The 12,255-nt window shown below is 35.5% G+C and overlaps 3 protein-coding genes and 1 non-coding gene across 5 annotated transcripts; 1 reads left to right on the forward strand and 3 right to left on the reverse strand.

Moving 5' to 3' along the window:
- Positions 1 to 114: 114 nt before the first annotated feature.
- LOC110810932 (putative serine/threonine-protein kinase PBL23) lies at positions 115 to 4,320 on the reverse strand. The gene is made up of 6 exons (XM_022037250.2): positions 3,122 to 4,320; positions 2,164 to 2,259; positions 1,544 to 1,725; positions 1,240 to 1,429; positions 707 to 1,098; positions 115 to 442 (listed from the first exon to the last, which is right to left on the reverse strand). The coding sequence occupies exons 1-6, from the start codon at positions 3,222 to 3,224 to the stop codon at positions 161 to 163; spliced, it is 1,245 nt and encodes a 414-aa protein (XP_021892942.1). The 5' UTR covers positions 3,225 to 4,320; the 3' UTR covers positions 115 to 160.
- A 601-nt stretch (positions 4,321 to 4,921) lies between these two features.
- Positions 4,922 to 7,668, reverse strand: LOC110810941 (uncharacterized). Of its 2 annotated transcripts, XM_088218566.1 has the most exons (2): positions 5,743 to 7,668; positions 5,453 to 5,648 (listed from the first exon to the last, which is right to left on the reverse strand). In XM_088218566.1, the coding sequence occupies exons 1-2, from the start codon at positions 7,328 to 7,330 to the stop codon at positions 5,485 to 5,487; spliced, it is 1,752 nt and encodes a 583-aa protein (XP_088074692.1). In that variant the 5' UTR covers positions 7,331 to 7,668; the 3' UTR covers positions 5,453 to 5,484. The 2 variants fall into 2 exon arrangements, with proteins under 2 accessions (XP_021892952.2, XP_088074692.1); XM_022037260.2 differs by having other exon boundaries at positions 4,922 to 7,664.
- An 845-nt stretch (positions 7,669 to 8,513) lies between these two features.
- Positions 8,514 to 10,950, reverse strand: LOC110810966 (Pollen Ole e 1 allergen and extensin family protein). Its single transcript, XM_022037293.2, has 2 exons — positions 10,719 to 10,950; positions 8,514 to 9,003 (listed from the first exon to the last, which is right to left on the reverse strand). Exons 1-2 carry the CDS (start codon positions 10,873 to 10,875, stop codon positions 8,720 to 8,722), a joined length of 441 nt encoding a protein of 146 aa, XP_021892985.2. The 5' UTR covers positions 10,876 to 10,950; the 3' UTR covers positions 8,514 to 8,719.
- A 513-nt stretch (positions 10,951 to 11,463) lies between these two features.
- On the forward strand, positions 11,464 to 11,537 carry LOC148266506 (small nucleolar RNA R21). The gene has a single exon (XR_015818864.1). It is a non-coding gene; the product is annotated as a small nucleolar RNA R21 (small nucleolar RNA).
- The last annotated feature ends 718 nt before the right edge of the window (positions 11,538 to 12,255 follow it).

Genomic DNA, 12,255 nt, shown 5'->3' on the forward strand with positions numbered 1-12,255 from the left:
TAAAAAGAACTAAATCCACACAAAAAACCAGAAGGGGGAAGTCAATATTATGTAAAACAAAAGTGAACAATGACATGATCGAGAATTTCTCCCCCCCCAGATTCTCTCACTTCCTTTCTTTCTTTCTTTAAACCTAAACAAGAATATCTGGCTAATATGTTTAAGGCTCTTGAATTTCATTCTCTCCACCACTATGTCTATCAGCTGCACTTGGAGAAGCTTGATTTATGCTATTCTCTGGGCCCGCCTCGCCTCCATCTTTGGTTAGATACTCGAGAGCTGTTACGACATCGCTCATCACTGGTCGAGTATCAGCTTCTTCTTGCAGACACATTGCTGCAATGGCAAGTGCCTGGTACAGACCCTTTATAGGGTACTTACCGTCCAGCAATGGATCAGCCATTAAAGTGAACTTCCTCCTGTCTTTAAACAATGGTGTTGCCTGCATAAACACAACAAATATATGACCAAAATATTTAGGCTTGTGGCAATTACTGATGTGCTTGGTATAAAATGTTTCATCTTTTCTCGCGTTTAGAGATCTTATCAGACATATTTTGAACAAAATTGGCAATCAATGATCTGTTTGAAATTCATTTTTTGTCGGGTGATGATACAAATTTATAGTTGTGAAATTGAAGATATTTATGTCTAGAATTCTAGAGTTGTTATTCGTGTGAGAGAGAAAATAATAAGTGTTATATACCCAAGCAACCAGGTTTTGCTCTTCTGTTGGTCTTGAATGGTCAATGACTCTTCTTCCTGTAATCATCTCGAGAAACACAACACCGAAGCTGTAGACATCAGATTTTGAGGTCAACTGGCCGGTGAGAGCATACTCTGGTGAACAATAGCCGTAGGTGCCCATCACCCTGGTGGACACATGGGTTTTACCCCCGGTTGGACCAAGTTTTGCAAGACCAAAATCAGAGAGCTTAGGATTGAAATTTTCGTCTAACAGTATGTTTGATGCTTTAAAATCACGGTATATCACTGGAGGATCTGCTGTTTCATGTAAGTACTCAAGTCCTCTTGCTGCACCTTCTGCAATTTTCATTCTAGTAGCCCAATCCAAAGGTGTCCTATTTGGATCTAAATCTGAAAAGACCAAATCCCATTTAACTTAGTTCATTTTACAAACTTCAAACGTTAAATAATTGAGTCACTTATTCAAACTGTACTTTTACGAAACGTAGCTGAAATTTATAATGTAGAACAATAAAATTTTAGCGTATATACCAAGCAAGTGATCTTCCAAAGAGCCATTAGGCATGTATTCGTACACCAATATTCTTTGATCGCCATCAGCACAATATCCAACTAAATTGACAAGGTTAGGATGGTGAAGAAGACTCAACATTAGAACCTCTACAAGGAACTCTCTGTTTCCTTGATATCCATTCCTGTCAAGTTGTTTAACAGCAATGACCTGAATGTAATAAACAAATCAAAATATAAATTAATACCTGTTTTTACAAAAACCCTTTCCATTTTTGTTTTTTAAATTACATGGAACAAGAATATAAAAAAAAAAGAACTTTACTTGATTCTTCTCTTCAATCAACCCTTTGTAAACCCTCCCAAATCCCCCTTCGCCAAGCTGATTATCAGAATTGAAATTCCTAGTTGCAGCACACAGCTCGCGGTATGTGAAAATCTGAGCTGTTATGTTCCCTTTTCCGAGTTTTGTTACTTCTGCAGCTATATATCTTCGTCTGCTGCTATCTGGAATTAAAAGAAAGTTTCTTCAAAAACTGCTAATCACATTCATATCTTGATATCACAATCTTTAATAGACAAAAGAACAGTTCGAATTTTTTTATACAAGTATATCTATCAAATGACAGAAAATCCAATAGGAACGATGCATTGTTCACAAGTATCATGAAAATTTATTTATAGGATATATGGAAGGTTAGGATTTTTCTTAATTTTGTAAAAGATTAATTATAGTAAAAAGTCCTTCCATGCATGGATCATTCATGTGGTGAAACATTTCTTAACACTTTGTTTTCCTGTAAATCAAGGTACGGTACGTTTTCTCCGAAGAATAAGCATTCAAGAAAGGCCATTCAGAAGATAAACCAGACCTTTCTGGGAAGATAATATAGAAATAAGAGTTAATAATGCAAATTAACAAGAAGAAAAAGAAGAGATTGATACCAGTTTTGAAGGAGATATTAGCAAATGAAGCTAAAGTTTTGGTATCATGATAGTCCTTAATGCTCTTCTTCAAAGATTTTCTGCTTTGTTCTTCAGCTGAAATGCAACATGAAAAACAGTTCATTTTCATCTCCTTCTAATCATCGTCGGATTCAACAAACACCCAAAAACTTGAATTGTTTTCTCCAGTCGAAATCTGGGAAAATAACACTTTTAAAAGTACCCCAACAATAAATCTTGCAGAAAACTATAAACTTGATGAGAGATCAAAGGCACCCAATTCAGGAAGGTTGGATTTGCTGAGTTAAAAAAAAAAAAAGATTGACCCTGAAAGAAACCAAAACCAATATGGTCATTCAGGAGAAACAAGAAATTTTTGCAAAAAATATTTGCTCCTTCCTTTCTTTCTTTCTTTTTTTTTTTTTTTCCTTTCTTCCCTTCTTTTTTCTTTCCCCCCTCCTAATCCAATGAACTCGGATAGGAGAGGAGATCTGGTCAAATTCAGATTTATTAAATTAATTTTTATTTTTGGCTACACAAATTTGCTATATTCAGAGGCCGAGAAATTCGTTTGCCTACCCATCTTATTTTCTTTTTTTCCCTGTTCGAGGAAGCTACCTATCTTATATTTCAAGGACCAAATATGGGATATTTTTCTGAATAGTTTCATACAAATATATACATATATATATATATATAAATAACAACAAAGGACGATAAACATTCAGATTTTATAAAGACCTTGGAAAATACTGTATTATAAGTCATATATGCCTATAAATGATCTCTACAACCATCCCGCGTATATCAGATTACAACTAATTCTGTTAATAGGAAAGATTATCTTAAGAATTTTCTATCTGCACCAGGATGAATTTTGGTAAAACCATCATCAAATATACACATACAAAGCAAATATACTGCTAAATTATATGTTCGAAGGATCTGTAACAGATACCTATTTTTCCCTTTTCTTCATGAAATTTTGAATCGTAAGGCCGCCAATGGAAACTACCGCCAGTTAGTCCAAAGCCAACCGCAAATTCTGATGTTTCAGACATTTGATTTTATCCCATTGAGCTGCTCTGAGTTCACCATTGTTTATCGGATTAGGCTTTGGCACCAACTATTGAAACCTCTCCCCCATCTCCAAAGTCGAATCAGAGGAGAGAAAAGACCGAATCTTTGTCTTACCGCACGGTCATCATCTTCCTCGTTTCTACTGATTTTGGTCGACCTGGTAATGGGTTTCTTTTAAACGACTCGGGTCCCTTTAAATCCAAGCTAGAACTGCAGGAGCAAGTGCCGCATCGGAAAAGGCGCAGATGTCTTCAGTATCTTCTCAGATTCCGGGAACAGATCTTTCCAGCCACAAAGACAAAAAAGCTTCTTGCTTGGTTTCATTTCCACTTCCCATAAACTTCTTTATCCATTTTGTTAGCCTAGCTTTTTTATCTGAACCGCTCTGAATTTTCAATCTTTTTTTCTCTTAATTTCTCTTCAAACTCCTTCATTTCTTCATCAGACGAGAATACAGAGTCGCCTAAAATGGAGTAGCCTCCCAAAATCATTAAGTCTTCCAAAGTGACGGTAGCTTTCCCCAATGAAGGATAAACGTGTTAGTATCCGGACACCATTCTTCAGCCAGGGAAGAAACAAGCTCCTGGTCTCTTAAGATCCTGTAAGTCGAACTCAGCATTGCTTCATGGGTTCCAGCTTCTTTCCAAACAAATTCATACTTAGGAGATCGACCCGTGACTGCCAATCCTGAGTTGGCCACCACCAACCGGTAAAAGAATCCTTTAACTTCTGCTTCTTTCGATGAAACGGGCTGTTCTCAGAATCAGATTTCTTTCTCCGAAAAGTGGTACGATCATCTATTTTCTTTCTTTCTTTTCCCAAGGCTGGTTCTTCCATTGTTGGTCGCCAAGGTTTGGGGTGACGATAATATATTTTGAGAACAAAAGAAAGCAAAGGAAAAAAGCAAGCAACTTTAAGCAAATATGTGATTAGAGATACACGAATTTACTCACCATTGTTCTGCAAAAGAGGAAGAGGAAGATGACGAGGAGAAAAGAAGGAAAGCAGCATCAAAACTCTAAAGGCGAGAAAGCTTGAAACTTGAAGAAGTCATTGTGTGCATTTAATTTCTCCATAATCATTCATGAGGTGGTATAGGAAGAGACAATGGTTGTAACACTTTTTATGGGAAGTATTATTTGATTGTTATATATATATATATATATATATATATGTGGTTTCATAAAACATACACAACTAAATGAAACTAAACAAAAACAATCGCAAATTACATGCTAAAATAATGATTTGGAACTTGTATTTTTATAAGTTCTTCAAATTAATTTCTATTTTAATTTACATTTAAATAAGTTTCTATTAAATATTATTGACTGTAATATCGTTAATTTAAGTAATATATCAAATTTATTAATACATAAGATTATTTTATTGATCTAAATATCATGTGGGCGTATCAATTGATATTAATAAAAATTAGATATCAATTTATTTAAATTTATCTATTTAAAAAAAATAAATGGACATTAAAAACTCTGCATGATATCTAAATCAATAATATATATATATATATATATATATACACACACACACATATATAGGGTGGCTTTGCACATGCACGGTTGTCTGTACATGAAAACACCGACGCCTACAATATATATATATATATATATAGATGTAAATATGTGCAATAACTTTATTTTCAAAAAGAAAAGATAAATTTTTGCTACTTAATACAAAATGCAGTTCTTATTGAAATGAACTGTTCTTGGAATAAGATCTCAGGAGAACATCATGCTCAGTAACTTATTATCAGTAGTTAATTAAAACGTGCAACTGATTGAACTTTTACATGTCTAAATTTTCTAGTGGGATTTTATTTGAAGAAATTCTTAGATACCAAACATGTAACTCCAATATTAAAAGTTTAATCCAACAGTCTCCACTTGATTTAGGCAGCAGCATAATGGTGTATACCATTGTGCATGATATTCTTGCACAAGTCTAGATTAGCTCAAGAAAATTTACATTTCTTCTCATACCTGTTCTTCATTCTTGCATCCTTAATCTCAGGCAACATCCTCTCAAGCCTAGCAACACGAGCTTCAAGCTCAAATATCAGATTCAAATCAGTCCCATCAATGTTATCTTCTCCATTTCTGTCCTCCAACTTCTCTGTAGTACAAAGTGGATCTTCATCTCTGTTTCCTTCTGCATTTTCCATGGATCTTGCTGCTTCTTCCTTATTCCCTTTGGCTTCCACAGTCTTCTCAACTGCCTCAATTAACCACAGCATTTTCCTACCTTCTCCATCATCTGGTATTTGACTAGCTTGACTTGTATTACTCGTATCTTCACATTGTCGTGTAGCAGAAGCCAAGTAGACATCTTTAACCATTTTACTTTTGGGAGGAAATCCAGGAGAGAAATCACCATTGTTGTCTGATCTGGGAGTAAAACCAGGAGGAACATCACCGTTGTTATCTGTGTTGTTTTCCTTTGAAACACATAGAAACCCAGGAGGCAAATCATCATTGTTACCTGATTTGAGAGGAAACCCAGGAGGAAAATCATCCTTTTTATCTGCTTTGGGAGGAAAACCAGGAGGAACATCACCATGGTTATCTGATTTGGGGGGAAAACTAAGAGGAACACCACCATTGTTATCTTCTTCGTTTTCTTTTAAAACCCATGGAACAAGAGTTGATCTTTTCTTTCTGACTACAACACCCTTCATAACATCAAGTTGACTCATCACTGACTGCTTCCACCACCCCTTGTATCGAACTGTAACACCAGCCTCAAAGAATCTAGATGGTATATATAATTTTTGAACACCAAATGGCCTAGTGTAATTTTTCCAAGCAATTTCATGAGTATCAGCACATCGAGCCACATGAAAGGGAAGATCCTGATCAATCCCAAACTGCATTGCTACTCGATGTGGGAGATACTGTTTTATACATCTAGGCCCAACAAGCTCACAAACCCTCGAGCAATAAGCAAAAGAAAGTAGCTCTTCCTCCATTCCTGATTCAACACATACCCACGCTTGATTCTCATTGTAGAACTTGGGAAACAACCAGTTATCAACAAGTGAAGCATAAGGGCGCCAGTGAAAACTATCACCTGCAAAATCCAGATCCATTTGCACCTTCCGACGTTTCAAACATCTCACTTTATCCCATCTAGCTGCTCTTGGGTCACCATCTCTGATTTCATTAGGCTTTGGCTGCAATTCTTGGAACCTTTCCCATGCCCAGAGTTGAACCAGTTGAAGAGGAGACCAAGGCTTGAGTCCTTGGAAATGGTCTTCTTCTCCATCTCTACTGGATTCAATGGAAGTGGAATCAACAAGGGTTCCTGTATAAAGGCTCAAATCCCTATAAATGTTAGCTAACACTGCAGGAGCCAGAGCCATCCTCTCCCCTCTAGCCAAACGGGCTGAAATGGGGAAAACACTTGTTTCCACTGTCTGTTTAGATTCTGGGAAAACAAATCTGGCCAGCCACAGAGACAGAAAAGCTTCATGCTCAATTTCACTCCCACTTTGCATGAACTTCTTAATCCATTTTGATGGTTTACAAAGTTGAGACCTTGCTTTTCTTAATTTCACTTCTATCTCTGTTAACGGCCCAGAGAAAGAAACAGGAAGACCCAGAACAGAAAAGCCTCCTAAAATCATCACATCTTCTAAAGTGAGTGTTGCTTCACCCCAAGAGAATACAAATGTATTAGTCTCATAACACCATTTCTTTGCCAAACCAGAAACAAGCCTAGTATCTCTCCATATACTGTACCTAGAACTCATGATTGCTTCATGGATACCAGCTCTTTTCCAAACAGATTCATACTTGGGATGCAAGATATCCACCCATAATTGCCAAGTCTCTGTTGGGACTTGCCAAGACAGAAATGAGGCACTGAAATACCGCAACTTTGATGACTGAAACGCAGGAAATAGAGAGGAAGGAGATAGCGAAGGAACCTGGGCTACCAGTCCATCCATGGAAGTCCCAGTGGGTTGAAGAAAACGCGCTGTTCTTTGAACCGGATTACCATCTCCAAAGACTGTTACCATGAACTCTTCTCTTTCTTGGACCAAGCTTCTTCCTTTACTCTCATCCATTGTTGATCAAGATATGCTCTAAAGGAGAAACTCAACATGAACATATCAAATCAACCTCTTGTCCATTCAAAGTCACTTCTCTTGTTTCTTGGCAAATGAGCAAAATAGGGTTGAGTTCTAGAAAAGTTGAAGGGGTGGAAGGAAAATGATGGAGGGGTGACGATTAGCAAATGCTTGATGAAGACGAAGCCGTTTTCCTGCATCTGGGGAATCAGGAAGGACAAACAAGAATTTACAAGATTGATCAGCCAGACATTTGTACTATAGGTATAATGATGGTACCCAGTACTCATTATTGCAGATAAATATAGCCATATTCGAGGGTTATTTTGGTTATATTACATCCTCGGGCACCTTCTTTCTATTCTAATTTCTAGTCTCATGTGTATTAAACAAAATTCTACTCTCATTTGTTATTAGTGTATTTATATTTATAATATATTTAAAAATTACCGATTTACGTAAAATTTATTTTATATATATATATATATACATATATATTTTGAGCTATCTTGATCAATTTAGTTTCATTTTAACATAGCATGTTAAGAAATAATTGAGCATGACATGATGATGTTAGGATTTCATTTAGTTCTTGCAGACTCATTTTTATAAACATTTAAGATATTTTTTATATCATAATCAGTATCTTAATTAATTATATACATGTAACTTATTACGAGAGAAAGAATTGCAATAGTTAAATGACTGTCTGCAATATCAATCAGCCACAAACCATTAGTCACCGGAGCTAATCCTCCATGAAAAATAAAAAATTTCACATATTTTGACCAGATCAAGGTCAAAATAAAAGATCCTGATTCAAGATTAAAGATCCTGAATCAAGATAAATTCATGAGCAAGTGAGATTTTTTTGGAACTACTCAAGCATTTTGGAAATCGATTAATTAGTGAAGGTATGAGCACTTATATGTATGTCCCGGGCTACCCCTGGTGGGCTTCAGTTGCTTGCACACGATGAAGGGGATGAGCAGTTATTTCTCAGTTGATCCCAGAAAAAAGAAACCATTTTGCCATTTTCATGGAAAATGAAAACTGTTGAAATTTTCAACATAGTTGGTAATCATACAACAACATTTTCTGTTTATTTACAGTTCATGGTTGGGTCAATTAGTGTTCGAGAAGAAGTTCAGGCTAGGAAAAAGAAGAGAAACTTAGGCAGTAGCACCATCTATAAGTAGTTTCTTGTATTACTCTTAATTCTTCATATACCACAACCTTTAGTTTAGACCTGGGTAAGGAGAAATTCCCAGTTTGGATATAAAGAAACTAGAACATATTACAGACAAGATCCAGTACCACTATACTTCGCTATGCTTTTCTGTCCCGTTTGTCTAAGCAAGAATTTAGATTAATATATACAAGGCTTCAAATGCAGTAGGTTGGCAACCTGGCAGGTCGATACACGAAGGGTCTGACTGTGTGAAAATTGCCAGATAGGCGGCTATAAGTGAATTTGACTCCGGCACTGCCCTCTGCAGGGTGGGTGCAGTGTTCATGGAAGCTGCTGATAGGTCGTGCCAGGCATGCATCCCAACGATCACTCTCAGGCATTGTCTCCGCTACTGTATATATTCCCTTTGCATTTGTAAAGGCCTGATAGTTGAGAACTTCACCAGATTTTGTAATACAAAGAACAGCAACCTCAGCTCCTGCATCAAGACAGTTTTAAGCCATCCCTTTTGTAATTCATTGAATAGAAACAAGTGCACCGATAACTATTTTATATAAATCTCAAAAATATATCAGAAATACTATTTAAGAACTTAACTCATATTGACTAATTATCAGACAAAATTCTCAAAAAAAGTCAATACAATTTTCACCAGATTTCTACAAGCTTCTACCTGATGGCAAACACAAAATTATTTTCTCTTCGAAAATAGCTCATATACATTTTTCTCCCGTTTCTCTTCTCTCTTTCAAGTTCTTGAACCGGAGAGATCCAAATCTATCATAACAGCTCCCAACCAGAAGAACTGCTATAGGAACCGGTGCAAACACAGAAAACTATAAACTGAAACATTACGAGGCAATCAACTGCCTCTCTCAGGCAAGAATTAATAACCTAATCACAGACCTTTAAATGTCCGAGTATTGTTAGCATCTGGCTAGCACCCATATCTGACTTGAAATGATTAACGTCAACATCAAGATAGGAAGTGATACAATCAAGTTACTAGTACAACTATTACAGCCTGAAATTCTTTCTGATAATTATCTTCTATTCAGAAGAAACAATCATGGAAAAGAATGGTTGAATATCAGCAAGATCATCTATGCAGGTTCGTCTACGTATGGATAACAGTCAATTATGAGCAATTATATATCCAAGTTACCTCAAATTCCTAGCCATCAGTTAGCTGTTCTAAGAAAATCGATGAAGGCATCATAATGATACTAAGCTACCTTTTTTTGAGAGCTTGCTATAAGAATTCAGGTCTTAGAAAATGGCATGTCTTCATTCATTCAGAATACTGGGAAACAAAAAGTTTAGTTTTTGATGCTTTGTACCAAGATGCAAATCACATTTATCATTTCAGAAACCTTCATGACAGGCCCTTGCTCTAATATACTTATATGCATATTTCTAGCTAACTAACACTAGACAAGAATAACTACTCTATAATGGAAGACCTTTTGAAGTACATTACAAGTGCATAACTACTCTATAAAACCGATCAAATTGCACAAACAACCAGACAAGAATACAAGCTTTTAGCAATATTGTCTTTGAGTGACGCGAAAAGCCTTAGCTTTTCAGGGCTTAATTCGTGTTCTCTCCCTTTGCTGATCGAACCAGATCAGAAGATACAAACATTAAGTTGTTTTTATCAGAAGATCTGTTCCAATTGATTCATATTTACTTCTTATCAGAACATGTGATTTAATTCAGGATGTTGTTACCTAATTTCTTCTGAAATTGGGTCAACTATTATCTTTTCCTTTTTGAGGAAAAAACCTCTCAATCAAAATCTTCTTTTCCTCTATCAAATTCAGATGTCCCGTAAATTTAATTAAATGACCTCAATTAAGTTAAAATTATCATCTGAACAAATATAATCTAATCGTACTCATAACAAGTCCACAAAACTGTCCTACAAAGACCAAGAACTTCCACCACAATCATTTACCAACACATGAAAAATTTAAAATAAAAAAGTAAAACCCACTTCAAATTCTGCAAATAAACTAACTGAGTCAGCTCTACCAAAATTGACCTACCCCAATCAGATTACTAGAGATGATGACCAAGAAGAGAATCATCATAGATAAAAACACAAACTCAGCAACCCACCAAAAACTACAAATCAAAATGCAAAACCCACTGAAAGTAATTACTAGAGAAGAAAGAAAAGAGAGAGACCTTCTAAAACATGATCTTCAGGTCCAATAGAAGAATCACCACAGACATCACAGACAACCCTGCCATGAATCTCACCAGTCCAAGCTTCAACACTACATGTGAAGATCGCAGTTAAGATTAAAAGAACCATCAACAGATTTCTCGCCTCTGAATCCATGGCCTCACCTTCCAAAGCGCACAGAAAAAGTTTGGTTCGCAGTCGGTGCCATTTTCAAACATTTATACTGAACCGTAGTCACCGTACCAGACCCTGCTTTGACCATGTCTGTGTAGATGAATCGTGTAATTGGGCTACGCATTATTGGGCCATCATCGCTCAGTTTACCCCACTACTTAATAATAATAATAATGGCAGAGAAGCCCAAAATCGATTTATGTCTAAAAAGTGAAAATTTTATATTGTAGAGAGACTGGGTTGAAAATTACAGTTCTATTTTCTGCTAATAATGTCATGTAAACCCTAGAAGACGCAAGATAGGCAGCGGCCAGGGTCTATTGTCGTCTCTCTCTTCACCATCGGCTGTCAAAAAGTCTGAGTCTTTTCTTGTTTTCTGGTTTTTGAATCCATTTAATTAGGCTGATTTCGAGAAAAAAAACAGAGTTTTCTTTTCGTTTCAAATTCATCTGAATTTTCTCGAGAAATCCGAAGGCATTGAATGTTTATGTGATTGAAATTAGATTTCTGCATGTGGGTTATTGCGAAAAAGTGCGTTTTTGTTTTTGGGTTGATAGTTTTCACCATTGGCATCCTTATGAAGACTGATATTCATAAAAGTAGTGGCCTGATCTCCATTGATGAGTATGAAAATCTGAGGGATGCTCTGCTTTTGTGTAAAGTTTTTGGATTATTGGTAGATACTGAGTGGTGAATTATATTAGAATTGATTTTTAGATCTAATTTAAAAATCAAACTTGAGTGATTGTTGATGAACATGACTCGTGAAAGATTAACAGTTGAATGATAATTGGGAATGAAGTTTTATTTCATGTTAATCTCAAAGAAAATTAAGGGGATCTCTGGTTATTGTACGGATTGGCTTTGCAAGCAAAATTTGGAATTGTAATTTATCATGTAAATTAAAAAAAAAATAAATTTTAAATGGAATGCGTAAGAAAAATAATAAAGATAATATTTATATTTTTTATATAATAATTTAAAATATTTAATAAAATTACAGGAATGATCATTCTAAAAAATAAACGAAAAATTAAAAAAATAAATGAAAAGTAAACAATTAAGTATCCTATGACGACTTTTACTAGTTTTTGAATGCAGTCTGGGTGATAAACTATTCACAATCTCTTTGTTGATCATAATCTGAATTTTGGTCCTTTTGATCTAAAATGATTGATGAAAAAGTGAGGTATACTAACTCAGTAAGAATATCACACTATTCACCGATACAAAAATGAAGGTTGGTAAAAATCATAAAACAACTAATGGAACTCTTAAATTAAGTAAATTCATTTATCATAAATAAAATCATTTATTGTATATTTACTGTTGCGATATTTTTAAAATTGATCTATAGAGGCA

Source organism: Carica papaya, chromosome 4 (genome assembly GCF_054855325.1).
Source record: "Carica papaya isolate Zhongbai chromosome 4, ASM5485532v1, whole genome shotgun sequence".
In the NCBI taxonomy this organism is placed as follows: Eukaryota; Viridiplantae; Streptophyta; class Magnoliopsida; order Brassicales; family Caricaceae; genus Carica; species Carica papaya.

Excerpts from the sequence above, each read along its gene's own strand:
- LOC110810932 (XM_022037250.2), bottom strand. The coding sequence starts at position 3,224 with ATGTCTGAAACATCAGAATTTGCGGTTGGCTTTGGACTAACTGGCGGT. Across the intron at positions 2,260-3,121 it reads TGAAGAAAAGGGAAAAATAG|CTGAAGAACAAAGCAGAAAA; the intron begins GTATCTGTTACA and ends GTTGCATTTCAG. Across the intron at positions 1,099-1,239 it reads TTTGGAAGATCACTTGCTTG|ATTTAGATCCAAATAGGACA; the intron begins GTATATACGCTA and ends TGGTCTTTTCAG.
- LOC110810941 (XM_022037260.2), bottom strand. The coding sequence starts at position 7,330 with ATGGATGAGAGTAAAGGAAGAAGCTTGGTCCAAGAAAGAGAAGAGTTC.
- LOC110810966 (XM_022037293.2), bottom strand. The coding sequence starts at position 10,875 with ATGGATTCAGAGGCGAGAAATCTGTTGATGGTTCTTTTAATCTTAACT. Across the intron at positions 9,004-10,718 it reads TGAAGATCATGTTTTAGAAG|GAGCTGAGGTTGCTGTTCTT; the intron begins GTCTCTCTCTTT and ends GTCTTGATGCAG.